The sequence below is a fragment of the Castanea sativa genome, chromosome 1 (assembly GCF_040712315.1).
Source record: "Castanea sativa cultivar Marrone di Chiusa Pesio chromosome 1, ASM4071231v1".
Taxonomy (NCBI): Eukaryota; Viridiplantae; Streptophyta; class Magnoliopsida; order Fagales; family Fagaceae; genus Castanea; species Castanea sativa.
The window spans coordinates 85,603,989-85,627,101 of NC_134013.1; the positions used below are offsets into that span (position 1 = coordinate 85,603,989).

General features: G+C 32.6%; 3 protein-coding genes across 3 annotated transcripts; 2 read left to right on the plus strand and 1 right to left on the minus strand.

The window, feature by feature from the left end:
* The first annotated feature begins 6,554 nt into the window (after positions 1-6,554).
* On the plus strand, positions 6,555-7,648 carry LOC142636117 (uncharacterized). The gene is made up of 3 exons (XM_075810204.1): positions 6,555-6,721; positions 6,940-7,164; positions 7,279-7,648. Exons 1-3 carry the CDS (start codon positions 6,555-6,557, stop codon positions 7,646-7,648), a joined length of 762 nt encoding a protein of 253 aa, XP_075666319.1.
* Positions 7,649-11,158: 3,510 nt separating this feature from the next.
* LOC142636131 (uncharacterized) lies at positions 11,159-11,629 on the minus strand. The gene has a single exon (XM_075810225.1). The coding sequence runs from the start codon at positions 11,627-11,629 to the stop codon at positions 11,159-11,161; it is 471 nt and encodes a 156-aa protein (XP_075666340.1).
* A 1,554-nt stretch (positions 11,630-13,183) lies between these two features.
* LOC142608842 (CASP-like protein 2C1) lies at positions 13,184-20,267 on the plus strand. Its single transcript, XM_075780507.1, has 3 exons — positions 13,184-13,471; positions 13,823-13,961; positions 19,719-20,267. The coding sequence occupies exons 1-3, from the start codon at positions 13,320-13,322 to the stop codon at positions 19,968-19,970; spliced, it is 543 nt and encodes a 180-aa protein (XP_075636622.1). The 5' UTR covers positions 13,184-13,319; the 3' UTR covers positions 19,971-20,267.
* The last annotated feature ends 2,846 nt before the right edge of the window (positions 20,268-23,113 follow it).

The following is a 23,113-nucleotide window of genomic DNA, read 5'->3' on the forward strand; positions in this document are numbered from 1 at the left end:
CCAACATAATGAGAAGTATAAAGCATGGGGCTCGAGACTACTTGCTGAAACCAGTTCGACTACAGGAGATGATGAATATTTGGCAACACGTTATCAGAAAAAATCTTGATAACCCAGAGAAATCTAGCATTACCAAAGAAATAATAGATCAAAAAACATCAACTCTGAAAAGAACTAGAAACCAATCAACAAAGGAAGAGGATGAATCGACAAAGGAAGAGGGTGAGACCAACACTCACCCTGACATTGCCTCCTCTTCCCGGAAGAAGTCGAGGATGACATGGACCCAAGAACTACATGAAAAATTTCTTGATGCAATTCAGGAACTAGGCAATGAAGGTAAATCCTAGATCAGAAGAAACACACATGCATTTCTTAATTCTTTTTCCACAACTATGAATAAGTTACAATTCCTTACAGGCTGTTACTCGATTAAATTCATACACATTGTTTCATTAAATTTAATTATTATTAAAAAAGATAATATTATTTGTACTATATTAATTAATGCCGTTTGAATTTTATTGAGTATCATAAAATACACCACCAAAGAAATTATATCTAAATTTTTCATAGTATATACAACATATTGTATTTTACTAATGTATGTGAAACCTATTATTAATAATATTTACAGAGGCAGTTCCAAATACTATACTCAAAATCATGAACGTTCCTGGACTCACACGGGAGAATGTTGCTAGCCATCTTCAGGTGCGTTAATTTTAAGTCGTATTATGTCAAAATTTGTGTAAAGATCAATGGCTTGTAGTGTGGCAATTGTATATTTTATCCAGAGAGAATCACTAATTGCCAAGCTCATAACAGTATAACTAATCCCAGTTTGTTTCTTATTATGCTTCTTGTACTATATAGAAGTATAGAAATATCTTGAAGAAGCAAAAAGCTACAATGAATCAACAGAAAAATGGTGAGCCCAATTTGAATAGAAATTCAACGAACATGCATGGTTGTTACACTGCCTATCAAAGTACAAGTGCTCTGCCTAGTAACATTCATCCTGTAAATCTTGTTCCAAATTCTGAAGAATTAGCTAGCTCAAAGCAGCTGTACCAGTACTACATGCAATCTCGACAGTACCCAATGGAGCAAGGGATGCATAATCATGTGTATGGAAATCCCCCTTCAACTCCATTGCCAACCGAAAACTACCTTCCTGTGCCGGACTTCAAATTGTTGAAGTTTCCAAGTGTCTTTCCAGGAATCAAGGTGGTTGATGGATGCTTGGGAATTTCTTCAGGTCCAAGTAACACACCACCTTTTAGTCCTTCCATTCCTGATGTTTGCTACATTCCATCCACTCAAATGCTTGGAGATAATGCTTCAACTCAAATAGATGCAATTTCCCAGCATAGTTTAGTTGCGTGGCCTCCTCAATATTTTGGACCTGGTACTTCTCTCTATATTCTTTCACTTGAACATTGTATCATTTCATTTTTTTATGCATTATTATTATTATTATTATTATTATTATTATTATTATTATTATTATTATTGATAAGTTACATAGGCACTTAATCATGACTTCACATCCTGCTAATTATTAATATTAGTTGAGTGTAGCTTATTGGTGTCATTTCATTTATTGTGTCAATAGTTGAATTGAACAAAACAGATGAAGAAATAAATGCCAGTTTTTTAATGGTTTTGATTTATTTGTGTCTAAAGTTGATTGTAACCTATAATATATCTTTAATTTTTCATGCCTGTCATATTCATATATTCAAAATTGTAAGAGGTATTACTTATCAAATGTAAGTATAACATATGGCTGAGGATTTAGCCATTGAGTTGAAAGGCAATTTTAATTCATTTATCTTTCATGATCATCCTTTTACAACAACAATAACCTTTTTCATCTTGAGTATATTTTCTTGGCCCAAACTATTAAGCATATTTTCTTTTATTAAAAGCTGTAGTTGCATTTTGTGAGTCTTATATGCAATGTCACTCTCCATTCCAGTGTCAATTGGACTAAAACTCATTTGAATTAATATGAATCTCATCTTTACAAAATTCAAGATGTAATACTATAGATGGTTCTCTGCCATCATTTTCTACTTAGGCTCAATTTTTTTCATTGAATTTTTTTATTCCACAGAAATCATACAAAATACTTTTCATTTAAACATATATTTCTTTCTTGGTAATAATTTGCAATAGATACAGACAACATTTGATATCTCTTTACTTTTTATACCAACTAATAATCATAGAAACCTTTTCATTCTCCACCAAAAAAAAGTATTTGTCAAAAAATTAAGATTAATCTCATAGTAAAAGGCTTTTTTTCCTCCTTTTTTTTCGTTTTAAAAGACTAATTGATGAAACCAACAAAAACTTATGGAGAATTTGCCCTTGACTACAATAGATCATTCCTTCACTAAATTTCGGTTTATCTTATAGATGGCATGTATAATTTTTCTTCCTGCTTTTATTTTAGGGCAACACGCGGTGAAAATTTTTGCCAATGAACCTGGAGATACCAATTGTGAAAGAAAAAATATTGACTTACCAGACTACATGCAAGATCCGAATTTGACAGACCTTAAAGGAAAAGGCAAGGTCAAAGCTGTGCAAAATTTTCCAGAGCATCCACACATGGAAAGTGGTTTCCATCAGTACAGAAACAGTCTCACGGATGATGAACTCACCATGATGGTCAAAGAGGTAAAAGTATAACAATAAGGCAAAGTCTAGCTCATCATGTTAAGTCTTCATGTTTAGGAATTCATTTAGTCTTGAACTTTGAACTCATCATTTTGGAAAGAAAAAAAAAGTACTAAACTAATGGAATTATTGATTTGTAATCATATTATTTTTTTTTTTAGAAAGTAATCATATTAAAGTTAAAAGGACTAATAGGGAAAAAAAAAACAAAATAATACTTAAAAAACTGAATTGAAATCATGTAAAAATTAATAGGGATAATTTGCAATTTAGTCTACGCAACGTCACATTTCTTTTTATTGCTTATTTATATTAGTGTTAATATCGATTAATTTTTTTAGAATTAATTGTGCTCTTAATTTTGTTTCATAATGATATCCTCCTTGGACAAATTAATATATTCACTCCACTAACTAACACACACACACACACACACATATATATATATAGTTTTAACTTCTAACATCTGTTCTTAATAATTATTATTTATCATCAAATTAAGACACTAATTATTTTTTTGGTGAAACGATGATCAAACTCTACCAATATATTGTGTGCTTTTATAATGACCATATTATAAATATTAATTGTCTTCAAACTTTGAGATCAGGCCTTTTTTTAATAATCTATTGGCGCATATATAATAATGATAATGACTATATTAATATGACAAGATTATTTATAATTTTGATTTTTTCATAATCGATAATTCTGCTTTTGATTAAAAGAAGCTTTAGTTACAATATATTTTACATAAAAAATATTTACTTTCTTTGAGTTAATTTGTTCCTTCTTTTCTGTATTGCAGTTTAACGATGATGATCCTCCAAAATTGTGATGATCATGACCGTTCTAACCGAAGCTGGTGCTCGCAATAATGATTTTTTTGGTGATTCTTATAGTTAGGTATGATAAGTATTTTTGTGTAAAGCTGTTAGCTGCCCACATCTCGTGGGTATTTAATTCTTCCCAGGAAAATAATCTTTTGAAAAATTTAGCTTGTAGAATATTTTCTGATTAGTTCTATCCATTTTTTTGGCCATTAGATGCTTTGCACAACAATTCTACACAATTTCACACCCAATCTTACAATATATTGATGTGGTGGTGTCCATGTAGACATGAGTGAGCAAAAAGTTTCCAACACTCATAGTCAAACATGTCAACATATTATGAAATTAGTTGTGTTCCTTAAATTATTGTATTTAAAATATCCTAGAGAATTAGTTGAGAATAAATGATAGATACTTTTATGCCTCGTGTTTTTATTTTGCTTTTCACGGATTCTACTTGAAATTTGTAGAGATTTTTAGCACTCTAGAATTTATGTAGAAATGGTTTTATATTGTCAGGATTCCATAATTGATATCATTTCATCTAGAGTATCGCTTGCCTCTTGCAACATAACCAAAACGTGAATTTTATAAGCCCTATATATGTAATAATACAAGTGTTGAGTTAGTAATTTAAGTGTTTGTAATTGTAGATCAACTGGTTGGTAATTCTTAGTATTTTTAAACAAAAATATCTAAAGTTCAAATTCCACCTCCCTCACTATAACTACTAAATTATTAATAAACAAATGAAAATCACTTCCATGCAGATAAACTAAATTTGGAAAAAATCTGAAGCAAATTTAGCATTGAGAGGAGAAACTACCATGAGCATATGTTCTGACATCCTTTATAGGGCTATGCATTCAAACCACTAATCCAACGAATCTTAATTGACCTAACTCGATGTTTCAGGTTGGTTTTTGATAGGATGATGAGTTGAGTTGAATTCTAAATATTTTTTAAGCTTGGGACATGTAAGATTTTGATTGACAAATTTTTCATTGTAGGATTCAAAGTCTGTTTAGATCCACTTATTTTGCTAAAACTAGAAACTTTTTGCTGAAAGTACTGTAGATAAAGGTAAAAGTTAACTGAAATAATATCTGACTCGTCTTGTTCCAACAAGAAGCAATATCCCGACTTGACAGAGAAGACCCCATCTCGAGTGTGAGTCTAGAAAGGAAGGTCATCCCGATTAAACAAACTTAGGGGATGGCCTTGATGGTTGCTACTTCAGGGGGTAGAAATAGCCTATCAATCTCCTCCTTTCACCACATGGCATCATGGTTTATCAAACTTGAAACCTGAGCATCTGCGTGACTTGCTGTTACAGGGGATATGACCTTGCCTTACAGAGACCCAGGTAGCCAGGCATCATGGAAAATACTTACCTTCGAACCATTCCCTGTCCTCCACTTCAATTCTCGCCTAATGACATCTCTTCCCTTCAGAATACTTTTCCAATTTTTGAGAATGTATGCAGTGGAATTGGTTTCTTTGCTCTAAGGGAATTAGGGTTTTCTACCTTGTTTGCCTTAGACTGTAAAATTAAGGGTGAGTATTGTTTGGATCATTAGAGTAACTGGTTTACTTCCAAGGCTTGTAGGGCTTTGTTTCTTGGGGTTCTGGGAAACAGTGAGCGCTTTGTGTGTATGATTTGATAGTTTTTCCTGTGGAGGATATCACAAATAGTTGGAACAAGCTATCCCTTTCAAAAAGAGAAGGAGGTGAGTTCAAATTCCAAGCACAACACAAGTCCCAGGAGTTCTTGATCGTGGCAAAGTTCTTCACGCCTAGAACTTTGAATGTGGAACCAGTAGCATGCACTTTCAATCCTATTTGGCGGTCAAAGAACGGTTTTCAGATCCAAAACCTTGGTGATCACAAGCTATTGTTTTATCTTTGATAATAAAACCGATGTTGATAGGGTTTTACACAATGAACCTTGGAGCTTTGATAAGCATGTTGTTGCACTCTAGTTTTATAATAAAACCCTTCCTTTGTGTGACTTGGCCTTTAAAGAATCGGTTTTTTGGGTCTAAGTGCATGACATCCCGATTAACTACATGAACCAAGCTATGGCAGAAGAGCTATGTTCTATGATTGGTGAGGTGATTTGCATGCCAGGGGGACTTGCCTTGGGAGGACAAAGGTTTATGAGGGCATGGGGTAAGAGTGGATGTTACTCAACCTCTTTGTCGTGGTAGGGTAGTAACCCTAGATAATGGTGAATAGTCATGGATTGCCTTTAAATATGAGAGGCTGCCTAACCTGTGCTACTGGTGCGGCTGCTTAGATCACACCGATGAGGACTGCGAAGCCTGGATTCAAAGTAATGGTACTCTCAAAACGAAGGACAGGAGGTATGATTCTAGTATTAGAGCCCTTCCTTTCTATTCTTCGAACAAAAATATTGTCTATGTGCCTGGTTATTTTGAATCACAGAAACAAAAAATTAAAGAGAAGGCTATTTCTCGAAGAAGTCCAATCAGAGAGGAAAGACGGATAGCTTGTGCCGGCTGTCAGATCAGTCTGAAAAGGAAGGTGCAGATTTCTCTGTAGACATTAATGCTGATTTGAATTCAACAAGTTTGTTTCAATGCCTATTTTCCAGAGTAAAAAATGGGATAGTAATGAGGAAACGATCAATCCCATAAATTCGAAGCGCATATCCAGGGATTTGGGTATGCATGAGGATATTCAAAATGATGGGGCTGTCTTTGGTGGTGTTGAGGAACAATTGGACCCTAATAAAATCCCCATTGGGCCGGTTTCAAAAAGCCTAGATAGTGAAGTCTCTTATATGAAGCCGGGCCTGGTGAGTGAGACCATAGCTAAGTAGGTTAGGATTACTCAACCCCTTAGCTCATCTGATGACTTTGCTCACAACTCATATCTAGGAAAGCGTCATATTGATGCTTCTTCTTTCGACCACCCAAAAGTAAAGCGTCGTCCACAGAAGCCTAAGGTCTCTCAGTCACATCCCTTTACAACAGTGGAGGTTGTCCAGCAACCCCACCGAGAACAATGAGTTGGCTATGTTGGAACGTGCGGGGGCTTGGGAACCAACGCACAGTTCATAAGCTTGCATCAGTAATGCGAGCGCAAGATCATGTTGTTGTGTTCTTGGCCAAGACATGGACAGATGAAGATAGGCTGACAAAGTTATGTGATGATTTACAATTTAATGAGAAGTGAGTTGTTCCGAGAGTGACAAGGGTAGGCAGACTGGCTTTGTTATGGAAGAACTCAGTGCAGAGTGACGTGGAGTCATTTTCCCTTAACCATATAGACGTCGTCATCAATAAAGGGAAGGATGATTCGTGGAGGTTTACTGGTATATATGGGTGCCAGATGCTAGTCGGAAGCATGAGACTTGGGAATTACTTCGAAATCTTCATCGAAAATACAGTCTGCCATGGATGTGTGCCGGTGATTTCAATGAAATCCTATTGTTGCATGAGAAGTTAGGAGGGGCTCCAAGAAGCGAAACAGCAATGAGGGAGTTTAGAGAGGTCGTGGATGACTGTGGTTTTATGGACCTAGGATACATGGGGAGAAAATTTACTTGGAGAGGCAAGTGGGGTGACGGCATGGTGTTGGAGAGGCTTGACCGAGCTCTTGCTACTTACTCTTGGTTTGCTCTAAACCCAACTACACGAGTATAGTGCTTTCGGTCCAATGTATCTAATCACTACCCCATCGTTATCAAACCTGAAGGCATTGTGGGCAAGCCGTATAAACCATTTAGGTTTGAACACGTGTGGCTAAAGGAACATGGCTGCAGAGACATAGTCGGGGCGGCGTGGGTGACTTCTCTTCCACTCTCAACCTCTCCGTCGGTGCATGAAAAGATTAAACTGTGTGGTGATAAGTTAATGGAATGGAGCAAATGCTCCTTTGGCAGAGTGAAGAACCAAATAGAGGAAAAATCCAAGCTCTTGGAGAGGGCAGAATTTAAGGCGGCACTGGGGGCAGATTATGAGACAGTCAGAATACTCAGATTGGAAGTAAATGATTTGCTGGATAAGGAAATCTTAATGTGGCAGCAATGGGCACGGGCTTTGCATCTAAAGTTCGATGATAGTAATACCAGCTTCTTCCACAATAAAGCCTCTTAGAGATTTCGACACAACAGAATTGTGGGATTTCTTGATGATACAAACTCTTGGTGCATAGATTACTCCCAAATTGCAGATATCATAGTTGGCTTTTACACAAGTCTGTTTACATCTATAAGGCCTGCCGATGCTAATACTATTTCGGATGTAATACAGCCTTGGTCACAGAGGATATGAATATCAATTTGGCAAGAGAATTTACAAAACAAGAGGTTGATCTTGCCTTGAAGGATATGGCCCCACTTAAGTCTCCTAGTCCAGATGGTATGCCTCATCTTTGCTTTCAATCCTTTTGGCCTTTGATTGGTGATGATGTTTCTAAAGCAGTCCTAGATTGTTTAAATTTCTGTCGTATTCCTAAGGAGTTTAATTACACTTATGTTACTCTCATTCCCAAAGTGAAGAATCCTGAAAAAATATCTGAGTTCAAGTCAATAAGCCTTTGCAATGTAATTTATAAATTGATTTCAAAGGTCCTAGCTAATCGTTTGAAACATTTGTTGCCCTCTATTATTTCTAAGAACCAAAGTGCTTTCCAAGCTAACCGAGTGATTGCAGATAATATCCTTATGGCTTTCAAAACTTTACATTACACGAAAAACCATCAAAATGGCAATATAGGTTTTATGGCTCTCAAACTTGACATGAGCAAGGCTTATGATCGAGTTGAATGGTCTTTTTTGGAGTGTCTATTGAGAAAAATGGGGTTTCATAATAAATGGGTTGATCTTATGATGAAATGTATCACTACTGTTTCTTACTCCATTTTGATTAATGGGGAGCCTTCGCAAACCATCCACCCTAGTAAAGGACTGAGACAAGGGGATCCACTATCTCCTTACCTCTTCCTTCTCTGCACTGAGGGTTTACATGGCTTACTTACTAAAGCAGCTGCTTTTGGTGATATTAGAGGTATATCTATCTGTAGAAATGGCCCTATTAACCCATTTATTTTTTGCAGATGATAACTTACTTTTCTGCAGAGCTTCAGTCTAGGAATGTACACACATCCAAAACCCTCTCTACTTATGAAGAAGCTTCTGGGCAAAAGCTAAATAGAGACAAAACCACTTTTTTTTTCAGTCAAAACACGGATAATGCAATTCAAAACTCCATTAAAGACTTGCTAAGGGTACCTAAAATTAAGTAGTATGAAAAGTATTTAGGCTTACCATCTTTTGTGGGTAGGAATAATAAAGCAAGTTTGGCCTACATTAAAGACCGGATTTGGTCTAAGCTTCAAGGGTGGAAAGAGAAACTCCTATCCCAAGCTAGTAGGGAAGTTCTTTTAAAGGTTGTGGTACAAGCTATCCCCACTTACTCTATGAGTTGCTGTAAGCTTCCTATTACACTATGTCATGAGATAGAAGCTATAATTAGGAAGTTTTGGTGGGGTGAACGTGCTACTAAGAGACGTATTCATTGGGTAAAATGGAGTACAATGTGTAGCCTAAATCTCTTGGAGGCATAGGTTCTAGGGAGCTCCAATAGTTTAATGACGCCATGTTAGCCAAGCAAGTTTGGCGTTTATTACAAAATCAAGATTAATGCACACCTCTAATCCTTATGAACAACCTTCTTGAAAATAAAAATGAAAAACCAAAGTTAGATGCTCCTTCCGAAGCCACAAAAACATCGCACCACACCAAACGGTAGATGGAGTCAACAGTGAAGTGTGTGCAATTCTTGGAGAAGCGCGTAGGCAATACAGTTCATTGGTGACCATAGTAATGGCATTATTAGGCTTTTATTGTGACCATTAGATTTTTGAGCCGATAGTTCTTAGCTTTGTAAGCTGTAGAGAGGGAAAATTTCCAACCTATCACAAGCTAACACATCATACTACCAAGTCCACAAAATACAACCAATTACAAAGCGTCACGTACTGCTGCTAGGTTTTGCCATCACTATTCAGAAAACCAATAGAAATTTGCCAAGTGTCATTGAAATAAAGGCATGAAACGCATCAGCATGCGTAAGCGATGACACAAGCAGCCCTGCACGTGTAAGCGATGACACAAGCAATCCAGCATGTGTAAGCGATGACACAAGCAATCCAGCATGTGTAAGCAATGACATAAGCAGACCAATCAAACTGTGACATGTGTCACCAATGAGACTCTGCCACGTGTCGCTCACCCACCTCCAAACTCCTATAAATAGAAGTCTTCCTAAGACATTTGGCAAAACGGAGAAAAAGAGATCTTGAGTTCAGAAATCCAGAAGCTCTGCCTGAATCAAACCCCGAAGCCTCCAAGAATTTCAAGAACTTCAACCTCGAATACAGACAACATTCGAAGCAAAATCATCCAAACTACTCGTCCAGGTCTCAAAGGTCACTAGAATCAAGCTCAAAAGCCTCCAGGAACCTCAACACACCATAAATCAACGAAGCTCTACGAAATCAAGCCTCTAAAGCACCAAAGAACTTCCACCACAAACCTTCAAAGACAAAGAACGCCAAGAACACAAAGAACATATCAAGAACGCGAAGAACACAAAGAACAAAGAATTTCTAACAAGCTCATAGCTAGAGATTCATTGTAATTCTGTTTCAACGATCTTCGATCCATTCTTCAGCTAAATTGAAGTACATTCGATGTTCAAATCAAACTCACATTACCACAATTCCAATCAACAAATCTTTCAAGGAAATCGAATCAGAGGATCACTCTTTTGTAATCACAAAGAATTGTACCACATATTTATCAATACAAATTCGCATTTGTGAAACTATTTTACTTGTTTAATTTATTTCGAACTAAGAATTTAGTCATCTACATAAGCTATTCAGTTTTTTTTTTTTTAAATTAAAAAAATTATACTAAAATGCAAAATTCACTCTATAATCTCTATGTTTTACCAAAATTTATTTTAGTCCTCTAACTTTATTTTCATTCATTTCAGTCCTCTAATTTTGTTTTAGTTCATTTCGGTCCTCTAACTTTCAATTTTATTCAATTAAAGCTTTTCCATCAATTTTTGTTATATGTTGTAGTTAATTTTTCAATTTTTTAATTTTTTTCGTCAAATTTTTTAAATTAAAAAAAATCAATTAATTATTGAAAAGTTTTTTCTAGATTTTTTTTATAAAAAAAAATTTAACAAAAGTTAACAGAAATGTCTCAATTGAATATATATAAAACTTAGAAAATTAAAATGAATGAAAACAAAATTAGAGGACTGAAATGAATTCTAAAGAAACTTAGAACGTGAATTTTGTATTATAGCCAAAAAATTAATATAAATTAAGTTTGTGGCTTACTTAACATACCACCAGACCAATCTTGCTCTTCTTCTTCTTTGCCACGTCGCCACTTCTTTCACACACTGATTGAAAACAAAGTTCAATACTATATGCTAATCCTAAGAGTTGTTTGGCCGAATAATAACCATTTCGCACACATTAATTTTTAAGAATAACACATTCGTTTGATTATATAGCTTGGTGAGATGTTCCTAGCTAGATTTTTTTTTTTTTTTTGAGAAGCCAATCTCGTCGGCAATTTATTAAGTAGCTGACATATCAGAAAATACAAAGCGATAAATGTTTGGTGGAACATCCTCCATCCAGACTAATACAGGAAAAGAAAACTTTGCTCTTTGGGCTAAGGCATGGGCCACTGAATTACCCTGCCTCCTTACATAAGAGAAAGACTTGGTTTGTAACAAACCTGACATAGACGAAACGTCTTTAATAATGTGTCCAACACTAGCTAAAGAAAAATCTTCACGAGCAAGGGCCTTGATAATAATCTCCGAATCACCTTCAAACACCGCCTTATTAAAACCCAGCTCAAGGATAAATTTGACTGCCCTCCGCGCTACTAAGGCCTCTAGGATTTCAGCAGAAGCAGGCTTTTTAATTTTTTCTGATAACGCTGCCATAGTTTGTCCCGCCTGATTCCGAACCACCACCCCTATCCCAGCCTCTTCAGATTCCGAAAACATAGCCCCATCAAAATTAGCTTTCCACATCATATCAGCTGTAGGTGGCCTCCACTTGACATCTCAATGCCTTGGTACACTAGCGCCATGACTGTAGTGTTTCTGAAAATCACTAAGGAGTGATGCAGCTGCTTCCTTGATCTTCCCCAGCGGCAAACATTGTTCATTGCATCACAGTTTATTCCTCCGACCCCAAATTAACCATGCAATAGTAGCAAATAAGTCTAACTCCTTTTTCTGCCTTCCAACTATTTCAACCAAGTCCGAGAAAGTTTCCTAGCTAGATTTCTTTAGCCTATGTTCTTGACTTCTTGTTGTTGATTTTTCAAATTAAACTTGTGCATTTTTTTCGAAACATATTTCCTACATATATACGTTTTTTTTTTAATACACAAACTTAATTAATTGTTCTCATACATGAGGTCATAACATACAATTGGATATACGATTAATAGATTGATTAAAATTTAATAATGGAGGCAGTTGAGCTTCACGGTGACCAAACTGGGTACCAAAATATTTAATTCACCTAATGAAGCACTCCACTTGGATTTGGCGGATTAAATTAAGTCACGTGTTCAGTCCCTGCAAGAAATTGATTCTAGTTGGTTAGCGGTTACGGTGGAGCTAGTCTTGACAACTTTTCTTTGCATCTTTTTCGTAATAACTACAAAGTGATCAATAATTCGCTTCAAGTACTAATCTAATATTATAATTGATTTTATTACTAATCTACAAAGTCATTATTTATCATTACTTTTTAGGGGGTAATTACTATTTGGTCCCAAGTTTGTTCTATTTGCCAAGATAATCTCTAACTTAGTGACGTTTCAAATGTGTCTGTTTAATCTTTAATTATATTGTGTCAAATTTTTCCATAATATTTTGTATTATTACAAATAATCTATATAACGGTAAAAACTAGTTTGACACAATACCAAACTAAATTGATGCATTTGAAAATTAATAAACTATTTTAATATATCAGACAAACATTAGTGATCGATTAAGGCAATAATTAATCTTTTTTTTTTTGGAATTATATTATAGGTCATACTAATAGGTGCCTATAAAACAATCGTTAATTAATCATTTGAGGAAACTTTTAATACCACTTTCATGAAAAATATAAAATATTATAAAAAAAATTAATTTTTTAAAATCATTTTTTCATAAATTGTTTATAAAAATATCCTAAATCAATGTGTTTAGGCTTTAGGGAATCCATTAAAAATTTACTTATATTATATACACTTTTATATAAAAAGATGGGAGAAAGCTGGTAACTTTTTTGAAAATATTTTATAAAAAATTGACATAAAAAGTTTTTTTAAATAGTTTACTAAGGCCATAACTTAGTAAGACCCACACACACATATATTGAGCAGGTACTTGATGAATGGTCTCATTTGATGATTGATGATTTTCCTTCTATTGGGGTCACTCGAGTAAAATAAGAGAGGGACGTGACACGACATACTTTTACCAACTAATCAAGCATTAGAGACGAGTTATTAAGGAAGGAGAGATAGTGACACACGAAATGATAGAGAGACTTCAAATACTCGGTAAGCCGTGGACGTTTCTGCACCACTAGTTTTTTTCTTCCTCTGTGTAGTAAATTCCTCTAATCCCCGACAATAAATGTACACGTTGTAGTTGAAGTAGTACTTATTACTGCAAGGAAACAATTGGATATTGGATTATTCAGTTTCAGAGAGAAATGGTCGGAATAGCCCAAGTTAACGTTTATCTTCGAGTTTCTGCAGTTCTATCCTTTGTCTTAACAGTTTGTTTAGTAGGCTTAGATACTCAAACCAAGATTATCTTCTTCATTGCGAGGAAAGCTACTTACAGAGATTTAGAGGCGCTCAGGTAAGATCTCACTCTCTCTCTCTCTCTCACTTCTGTTTGTGTATCGCGTGCAACCACTTATCTCGATATGAAATAGATCAATTTCATAGTTCATATATTAATATTACAAAGTTAAAGATGTGTGTGTATATATATAATATGTTAGGTTATTTAAAAATTTTAAATAACATGATATTACTATTTTACATGTTAAATTCAAGATATAATATCTAAACTGTGAAATGAACTCTTTCCTTTCCAGCTTTAAACTAAACTAGATCAACATTTGTGTGGTGTTCATGTGAGTGTGTCTGCTCATTGACCATGTTTTGTTCCAATTAAGTTGAACAAAGTTTTGGTTCATTTTGATAGGATTTTGGTGTATGTGGATTCTGCGGCTGCTGGTTATAATCTGCTTCAGCTATGCAAAGGTTTAATCTCGGCTAGGTTTGAAGGAAACTTGAAAGGGGCATATATATGCATATCCTGGATTGGTTTCCTGTTAGATCAGGTAATTTCCTCTAATATCTCTCTGCGTAATCGTTGTTTCAGAGCCTCATGGAAGGTAAAATTTATTCAGACATCTATCATCTATGTTAGTCTGCCAATGTCATGTGAAATTGGTGTGTTCAAGCAACACTTGGAAAAACAGCTTTTGTAAACGAGTTTTTTTTTTTTTTTATAAAAATAAAATAGCCAGCATATTTGGCATAATTTTGTGCAAAAGTTAGATAACTTGAAAATTCCTATGAAAACCATGTTGCAAGCTACATAAAATATTTGTGTTAAAAAAATATTTCAATTAAAAATATTTTCAGGAAAGAATGCTTTTTTTTTTTTTTTTTGATGCTAAGGAAGATAAATTGTGGCGTTTTTAAATGTTTAATGGTGATCCCTGAAGTTTTGAGATATTGCTGTGCCACTTCTGAGTTCAGGAACAATGCACTGAATTTTAACATTAATTAATGCTCATATTTTTTTTTTAAATTTGATAAGCCATTTTTAAAAAAATCATAGACCTAAATCATTATTTCTTCTCTTAAATAGCTGGCACTGGCAGTGGTCCGTTGCCCCTTAAGTTATTGCCGCATTAATGATTAGGTGTGCGTTTGGGCTAAAATGAAAAATGAAAAATTATTTTACTATTTAATAGTTTATTTTTGTTATTATTTATAAGTTTCATGGTACTTTTTGGTATTATTCATGACCTCACTATACTATTTCAACTAACTTTTACTTTTATCTACAATACTTTCAATAATAATTTTTTAATTTTAGCAAAATAAATGGTATCCAATACACACCATAAGTTACCTCTTTGTAAGTTTTTTTTTTTTTTTTTTTTAAGGTTGATAGCTACTTGCTTCTTTGTAAGGCAACCGGAAGTTTATTTATATATTTATTATGATTTGGATTTGGATAATGATCTAACAAGATGGCAATTTTTTTAGTGTTTCTGATGTCACACCATTGGCCACACAACATTAGTCATAACTAGTTCATATAATAAATTGTGATTGGTAAAGAAATGATGGTGGGACATCCCTACACCAACCGCAACTCATGAATTATGGCCAATGTTATGGTATCAAAATTTTTCCAATTTTTTGGAAGCTGGCACATCACAGAAAACTGTTGTAAACAGAAGCGTCAAGTCTCAGTCAAACTATTATTAGGAGTTTAGGACTATTCATGCGCAAACTTTAGTCTCACGTCTTGCTTGTCATGTATATGTCAAGTCAATGAATCAGAAAAGGATTATTAATTACTCGCGAGCTGTCAAGACTCAAGAGGTAAAAATGAATCAATATTATGAAAAATCTTTCTTTTTTTCTGGTTTATGGAAAATCAAATTGAATGCGTTAGACTTTGCATTAGAATTTTTGGACTCTTTGACTTGTAGGTGAATGGATATATTCTATATACAAAATGATTTGAAGTTTAGAAGAAAAAAAAAGTTTGAATTGCAAAATTAGACCGGGACGGAACTACTTTAGGGCTAAAGGGGGCTACGGCCCCCTAACATTTGAAAAAAAAATTCTTAGCATATATATTAGCATAAAAAATATATTTTTGAGTTTAAAATTAATATACTTGGCCCTCCTTTCTTAAACAATTTACATGTTGACTCATGAAACAGAAATGAAAAAGTTATCAAATCATCTCTTGTCTAATTGTCCCAAGAATATCAAGAAAAACATTTAGTTAAACATTTGAACAATTTACAAATCCAGACAATAAGGAAAATTTACAAAACAATTCACATATTCAAATAATAATAAAAAATTCTTAGGAGACGGTCTAAGTTAAAAAATATATATATATATATATATATATAATAAATCAATTATAAATTCTAGCAAAACAAATAACAAAAACCCAATAACCTCCACTCAATTTATACCTCTCATTTGAGAGCTTTTTGTCCCTCTCAAGTAACTTCACCCCATAGTCACAAAGACAATTCCTATATTGGTAATCACTTCATCCACACATCAATTAATGTCATCAGTAACTTGGATTAGTTGGTATCTTTAACTCAATTCTTGAAAAAAAAAATTATTTTTTTAAAGATGTACCGCTCACTTGGATCAGTTGGTATCTTTTAAAAACTTACTTTAAAGATGTATTATTAGCATTAATTTATTCTTAATTATAATATCTATTTTTTAGTTTTTAAAAAATACAAAAAATTAATTAATTAATTAATGATAATAATGTATCGTTGTCAACCTTTAGTATTAATATACACTCAGATTAGGCTAAATTAGAATTCTATCTTGTATCAAAAAAAATTTCTAATTTTTTAAAATTCTTGAAGAAAGAACTTTGGCCCCCCTAAATTTGAATCCTAATTTCGTCCCTTAAATTAGCAATATGTTGGAATTATTTCTAAAAGAGAAATTATGTCTATGTCCAAAAAAAAAAATTATATATGTGTATATCTCTCTCTCTCTGTTTTCTTTCTATCTTTTAGGGTTAAAATTATCACACTAATTATATTTTGGTGAATATTACTTAAACTATAAAAAGTCAAACTGCGTTTGGCCTTCCTTTAACTGCTACAATATTATGAAATGTCTAATTTATTTTTTTTTTATCATAATTTTACAAATTTATGGTAAATATGTTTGTCAAGTTATGTGCCGAAATGATGGATAACTCAAAATTTCAAGTGCGAACATGTTGATTAACTAAAGAAGTTAACACCGACAAGCCTTTTTGAGTTTTCAATGATTTAATAAGCATGCACATATCACTTTACACAAATATTCTCTTCTTTTTTCTTTTCTTTTTTTGGTTAAGAGTCTTGTAAGTTGCAACTCAACTAACATCTTCTAGTATTTTTAACAAAAATGTTCATGATTCAAATGAAACAAATCTCATTTCTCCCATTCTTGTAACTATCAAATTAAGAAAAGAATCTTTTTTTTTTAGGAGTCATAAGAAAATTATTTTTTTAACAAGTCTCAAAAATACACGATAAGAATTTTTTAATATTCCATTATCTTTTTCCTCCTTTTCTTTGTACTATATAATGTAAGAAAATGCTAATCGGTACCCTTAGGACAATGGTTAACAATCCATTTAAAAAAAAAATTATGGGAAAAAAAGAAAAAATAATTAATATTTTGACAATTTTTTCCATTTCCCATAAAAGTGGTATCAAAATTTTCTTAAAATGGATTGTTAATCATTATCCTAAGGGCACTCGTTACATTGACCTAATAATGAATAGTATACATAGTCTTTATTTACACAACTATTAATCATTAACAAGTATTATTTTTCTTTTAAAATAAATTTATATTAGAGTTAATAATTTCTTAACACGTGTCATTAAATCATTAGTTAACAAGATTAAGAAAAAATATCATAACAATAAACCTTAATTCTTCCAAGAATGATGGTGCAGGTTGTAAAGTTATTTTCCATTAATGATTAGGTAGCACCACCTTTTGGGTTAAAATATTCTTCGCATCTCAAAAATTTTTAAATCTAAAATGATTTATTTTTGTCTCTAAAAATTTAAAATGTTTTACATTTTGTCTATCCATCCACTCTTTTCAATTTTTTTTCCTTGATGTGTTTGATAGAATGGACAAAATAAATCCCGCTTGATATTTTAGAGATAAAAATGTGACTTATCTAATTATTTTGTCCTTAAAAAATAATTTGGATTCAATTTCCATCCCTAAAAAATGGATGGAAGGATGAAACAGGAGATTTTATAGTTTTTGAAGGTATAATTTTTTTTTTCCTAAATTTAGGGACGAAAATAACACTTGTACTTTATTTCAAGGACAAACAAAAAAAAAAAATCCTTCTTTTTCTTCATTTTCAATAGTAATAGGGAAAGACAGATTGTGATCTCCAATCCCTTTCTTTTACTATTCTAGATTTCTAGTTGTTACTTCTTAATGCCTATATATATGCATGACATACTTATTGGGGAAGCAAGCAGATGACTAAAGAAAATTTTTATGGGAAAAAAAAAGTAATTAATATTTTGACAATTTTTTCCATTTTCTATAAAAGTGGTGTCAAAATTTTCTTAAAAATGGATTGTTAATCAATATTCTAAGGGCACTCGTTAGCATGACCTAATAATTAATAGCATACATAGTCTTTGTTTACACAACTATTAATCATTAACAAGTATTATTTTTCTTTTAAAATAAATTTATATTAGAGTTAATAATTTCTTAACACGTGTCATTAAATCATTAGTTAACAAGATTAAGAAAAAATATCATAACAATAAAGCTTAATTCTTCCAAGAATGATGGTGCAGGTTGTAAAGTTATTTTCCATTAATGATTAGGTAGCACCACCTTTTGGGTTAAAACATTCTTCGCATCTCAAAAATTTTTAAATCTAAAATGATTTATTTTTGTCTCTAAAAATTTAAAATGTTTTACATTTTGTCTATCCATCCACTCTTTTCAATTTTTTTTCCTTGATGTGTTTGATAGAATGGACAAAATAAAACCCGCTTGATATTTTAGAGATAAAAATGTGACTTATCTAATTATTTTGTCCTTAAAAAATAATTTGGATTCTATTTCCACCCCTAAAAAATGGATGGAAGGATGAAACAGGAGATTTTATAGTTTTTGAAGGTATAATATTTTTTTTTCTAAATTTAGGGACGAAAATAACACTTGTACTTTATTTCAAGGACAAACAAAAAAAGAAATCCTTCTTTTTATTCATTTTCAATAGAAATAGGGAAAGACAGATTGTGATCTCCAATCCCTTTCTTTTACTATTCTAGATTTCTAGTTGTTACTTCTTAATGCCTATATATATGCATGGCATACTTATTGGGGAAGCAAGCAGATGACTAAAGAAAATTTTTATGGGAAAAAAAAAGTAATTAATATTTTGACAGTTTTTTCTATTTTCCATAAAAGTGGTGTCAAAATTTTCTTAAAATGGATTATTAATCAATATCCTAAGGGCACTCGTTAGCACGACCTAATAATTAATAGTATACATAGTCTTTGTTTACACAACTATTAATCATTAACAAGTATTATTTTTCTTTTAAAATAAATTTATATTAGAGTTAATAATTTCTTAACACGTGTCATTAAATCATTAGTTAACAAGATTAAGAAAAAATATCATAACAATAAACCCTAATTCTTCCAAGAATGATGGTGCAAGTTGTAAAGTTATTTTCCATTAATAATTAGGTAGCACCACCTTTTGGGTTAAAATATTCTTTGCATCTCAAAAATATCGAACATTTTTAAATCTAAAATGATTTATTTTTGTCTCTAAAAATTAAAATGTTTTACATTTTTTCTATCCATCCACTCTTTTCAAATTTTTTTTCCTTGATGTGTTTGATAGAACGGAAAAAATAAAATCCGCTTCATATTTTAGAGATAAAAATGTGACTTATCTGATTATTTTGTCCTTAAAAAATAATTTGGATTCTATTTCCATCCCTAAAAAAATGGATGGAAGGATGAAACAGGAGATTTTATAGTTTTTGAAGGTATAATTTTTTTTTTCTAAATTTAGGGACGAAAATAACACTTGTACTTTATTTCAAGGACAAAAAAAAAAAAAATCCTTCTTTTTCTTCATTTTCAATAGTAATAGGTTAAGACAGATTGTGATCTCCAATCCCTTTCTTTTACTATTCTAGATTTCTAGTTGTTACTTCTTAATGCCTATATATATATGCATGACATACTTATTGGGGGAAGCAAGCATATGACTAAACTATTGTGTTGTTTCCATTGCTAAACAGTTCGCAGCTTACATTACATTTGCTGCAAACTCAGCTGCTATTGAGGCCGCAGTTCTTGCAATAACGGGTGCAGAGGAATTTCAGTGGATGAAGCTGTGCAATAGATATACCAGATTTTGCTTCCAAATGGGTGGAGCATTGCTCTGTGGCTATGTGGCATCTATCCTAATGGCACTGATATCATTCATCTCCGCCTATAATTTGTTTAGGAACTACTCACCAAATCGATTCCTGCACTTAAAGAAAACATAATGATCCATTCTTAGGCCAACGTTTCCATTCTATTTGCCTAAAGTGTGGAATTTCAGAACAGAGCTTTTTGTTTTTTGTTTTTAGTCAATCATGTCATATAAATGTGTACAAGCTATTGTATAAGCAGGTTTAGGCCTTCCTTTCAAATAGTGGCCATATGGTTTTAGACTAGGAAAAAAATGTTTGTGATTAGTACTTTTGAGAATGTATAAAATAATTAAGATTGTAATGTTTGAAGGTGTTATGAAAATTTAAAATCAAGTAATGTTATGGTGTTCCAAAATGGTTCAAGTTTAAGCGAAAGAATCTCAAGTCATACTCATTTAATTTTCTTTGAATTTATTTTTTCTAGGAATATACTTATTGCTATATAAAGTTTTTGTAAGTAATCACAAGTGATTGGTTTAGTGGTTTTTAAAACTTTGTGAAATCCACAAGGAGTAGGTTCAAAACTCTTAGCCAATATTTTGGGCTACTGCCAAAGAATTATCTCTTAGTAATTATTTAGTGTGTGGAATGGGAGGCCTCTACAATGTATACATACTCCAGAGGATGGTCAAAAACTCAAAGAACTCTAACAATATATGCTAGTAAAAATTGATATATAATTTTCTAATACATTTTGGTATTTTCTCTCTCCTAATAAGGTTTTACTCTTTTGCTCTGTTTCCAACTTCGAAAAACTACAACTCTAATTTCAAATTTTGTTCTCATTCTTTCTATTCCTTTCTTTGAAATTGAGGAATTAAAATTTTTTTTTGTCATTTAGATGCTAAGATGGCATTTTTTAAATGTCAAATATTTTTTTTATAAAATTATTTTAGTAGCTATATAAATTTCAAATATGTTAGCGGTGCACACTATTTACCACATAAATATTTTCTGTAAGTAAATTAACGGTAAGGATTAACTCGATAGCAAGTTAAAAATGAAAATTTCACCTATTTTCAAATCATCTTGAACTAACGTGTGCTTTATTAAGTGGGATGGGCTGAATATTGCTACACACTGGCATCTAGTTTAGATGAGAGCTCTATACTGTGGCCCAATGTTGGGCTTAGCTTGAGTGGACTTTTATCCTCGGCCCGCTAATTGTAACTAAACTGTCCTTATGGCCACTTCTATTTACTCTGTTGCTTCTTCCACCTAACTTAGGGTCCATTTGATTGAGAGGTTGGAAAAGTGAAAAGATATAAAATAGAGGAATGATGGAAAAGTGGGAGGATAGAAAAATTTTTAGTTTTCCTCAGTTGTGTTTGGTTGAGAGGGTGGAAAAGTAGATGCATGAAAATTTTTTTGGTTTTGTTAAAAATAAGGTTTGTATAAATTTACCATCATGTCTCTCTTAAATAAAACAAAAAGTAATACATTATACTTTTTAAAAAAATTGTGTATAGATGAAAATGGACATTTCAAAAAATAGCATAAGAAATCATCCAAAAGTGTTTTCTTAAAAAAATAAAAAAAAATTAAGAGAAAAAAAAAAAGAAAGAAAAGAAGAAGAACCCACCTGACAAAACAAAAGAAATAAAAAACAAAAAAAAAACAAAAACCAACGAGTGGAAAAGTCAAAAGAAGAAAAAAAAAAAAAAAAAACCAAAAAAGTGGGGGCAGTTTTGTCAAAAAAAATTCTCACTTTTCACTCCAATTTTCTCTCCAATTTGGAGAGATTATATTTTGAAGGGAGAGGAGAGAAAACTTGTGGGCCCCACCACTTTTCTCTCCCCCTCTCAACCAAATAGTGAAAAATGTCATTTTTCACCCTATTTTCCCCTCCCTATATTCCATCCTCCATATTTTCACCCCAACCAAACACACCCTTAGGCTTATGGAAGCGTGACAGCCTATACGGCTGAACCTTGACAAGGTGCTCGGCATGGCTTGCCTTGACATGACACCATTCTGCCTAGTTTATTTCTTCTTCTGTATGATGTATACTAATTGATCTGGTATTATAGATACAATAGATTTCAACTTATAACGTCCACTATTGTTCTTTATCATCGGACGAAAACGCCAATTGATTTTGGGTGTAAGTAAGATTTGAACTTCAAATCTCTTATTGGGCGGCATAAAATTTTACTAATTGAATTAACTAAAACCCACGTAAGTTGTTTGTTTTCCTCTAAATATTACTCAAGGAAGGGAATTATGGTGCAAATTTTAATATATTTTCATTTGGAAAATACAACAACAAAGTCTTAATCCCAAAAATTTTAGAGAAAGCTATAGATCATAAGCAAATTTATATATAATGGGCTTCATAATTATCATCTTGTCAACATGACAAGTTACAATATAGAGATCAAATATGTATGTAGCTTTTCTCCAAACCAAATTGGAAGAATCTCTTCTAACATATTACATAATGGTTTATAAAACCATTCACATGTAATGAGTATTTTTTTTAATGCAATAATGATGAAAGATGATCTATTAAAAATGAAATTCTTAAAATTCTAACTATTCATGCTTAAATGAAAGTTTGATAATGTTATCAATATCTTAAATGTATCTCAAAATGGTAGTAGTTTTTTTTTTTTTTTATACAAGATATAATTTTACTCTAACCTAATCTAAGTGTATGTGTGTGTGAAACTCCCTCCTGGAGACTTGAACCTCGGCCCTTACCCTCCACACCCCACAAGCATTTATACTTGTGGAGTGAACATCACACCAAGGATATGCGGTGGTAAAATGGTAGTAGTTAATATGAAAAGATTTGGGGTAATTAACTAATTATGGAGTACAATAAATGCATACTCTTTCCTTTCATATAATAGTGGATTTCAATAGTTAGATTCATGAGTAATGCTACAAACACAAACTAATTTTCAACTTTTTTACAAATTGTTGATGTGGCTTTTGTAATTTTCAAATAATTATTAGTAAACATAAATGTGATGTTAGTGGTGAACTCATATTAGAACTAATAAGAATTTGCCACATCAGACCACCACGCACCCTTGGTGTGGTGGTCACTCCATAAGTATAAGTGTTTGTGGGGTGTAGGAGGCAAGAGCCGGGGTTCAAGTCTCTAGGAGGGAGCTTCACACACATATACACTTAGATTAGGTTAGAGTAAAAACTCTATCTTATATTAAAAAAAAACAAGAATTTGTTATATCAGTAGTTTGTAAAAA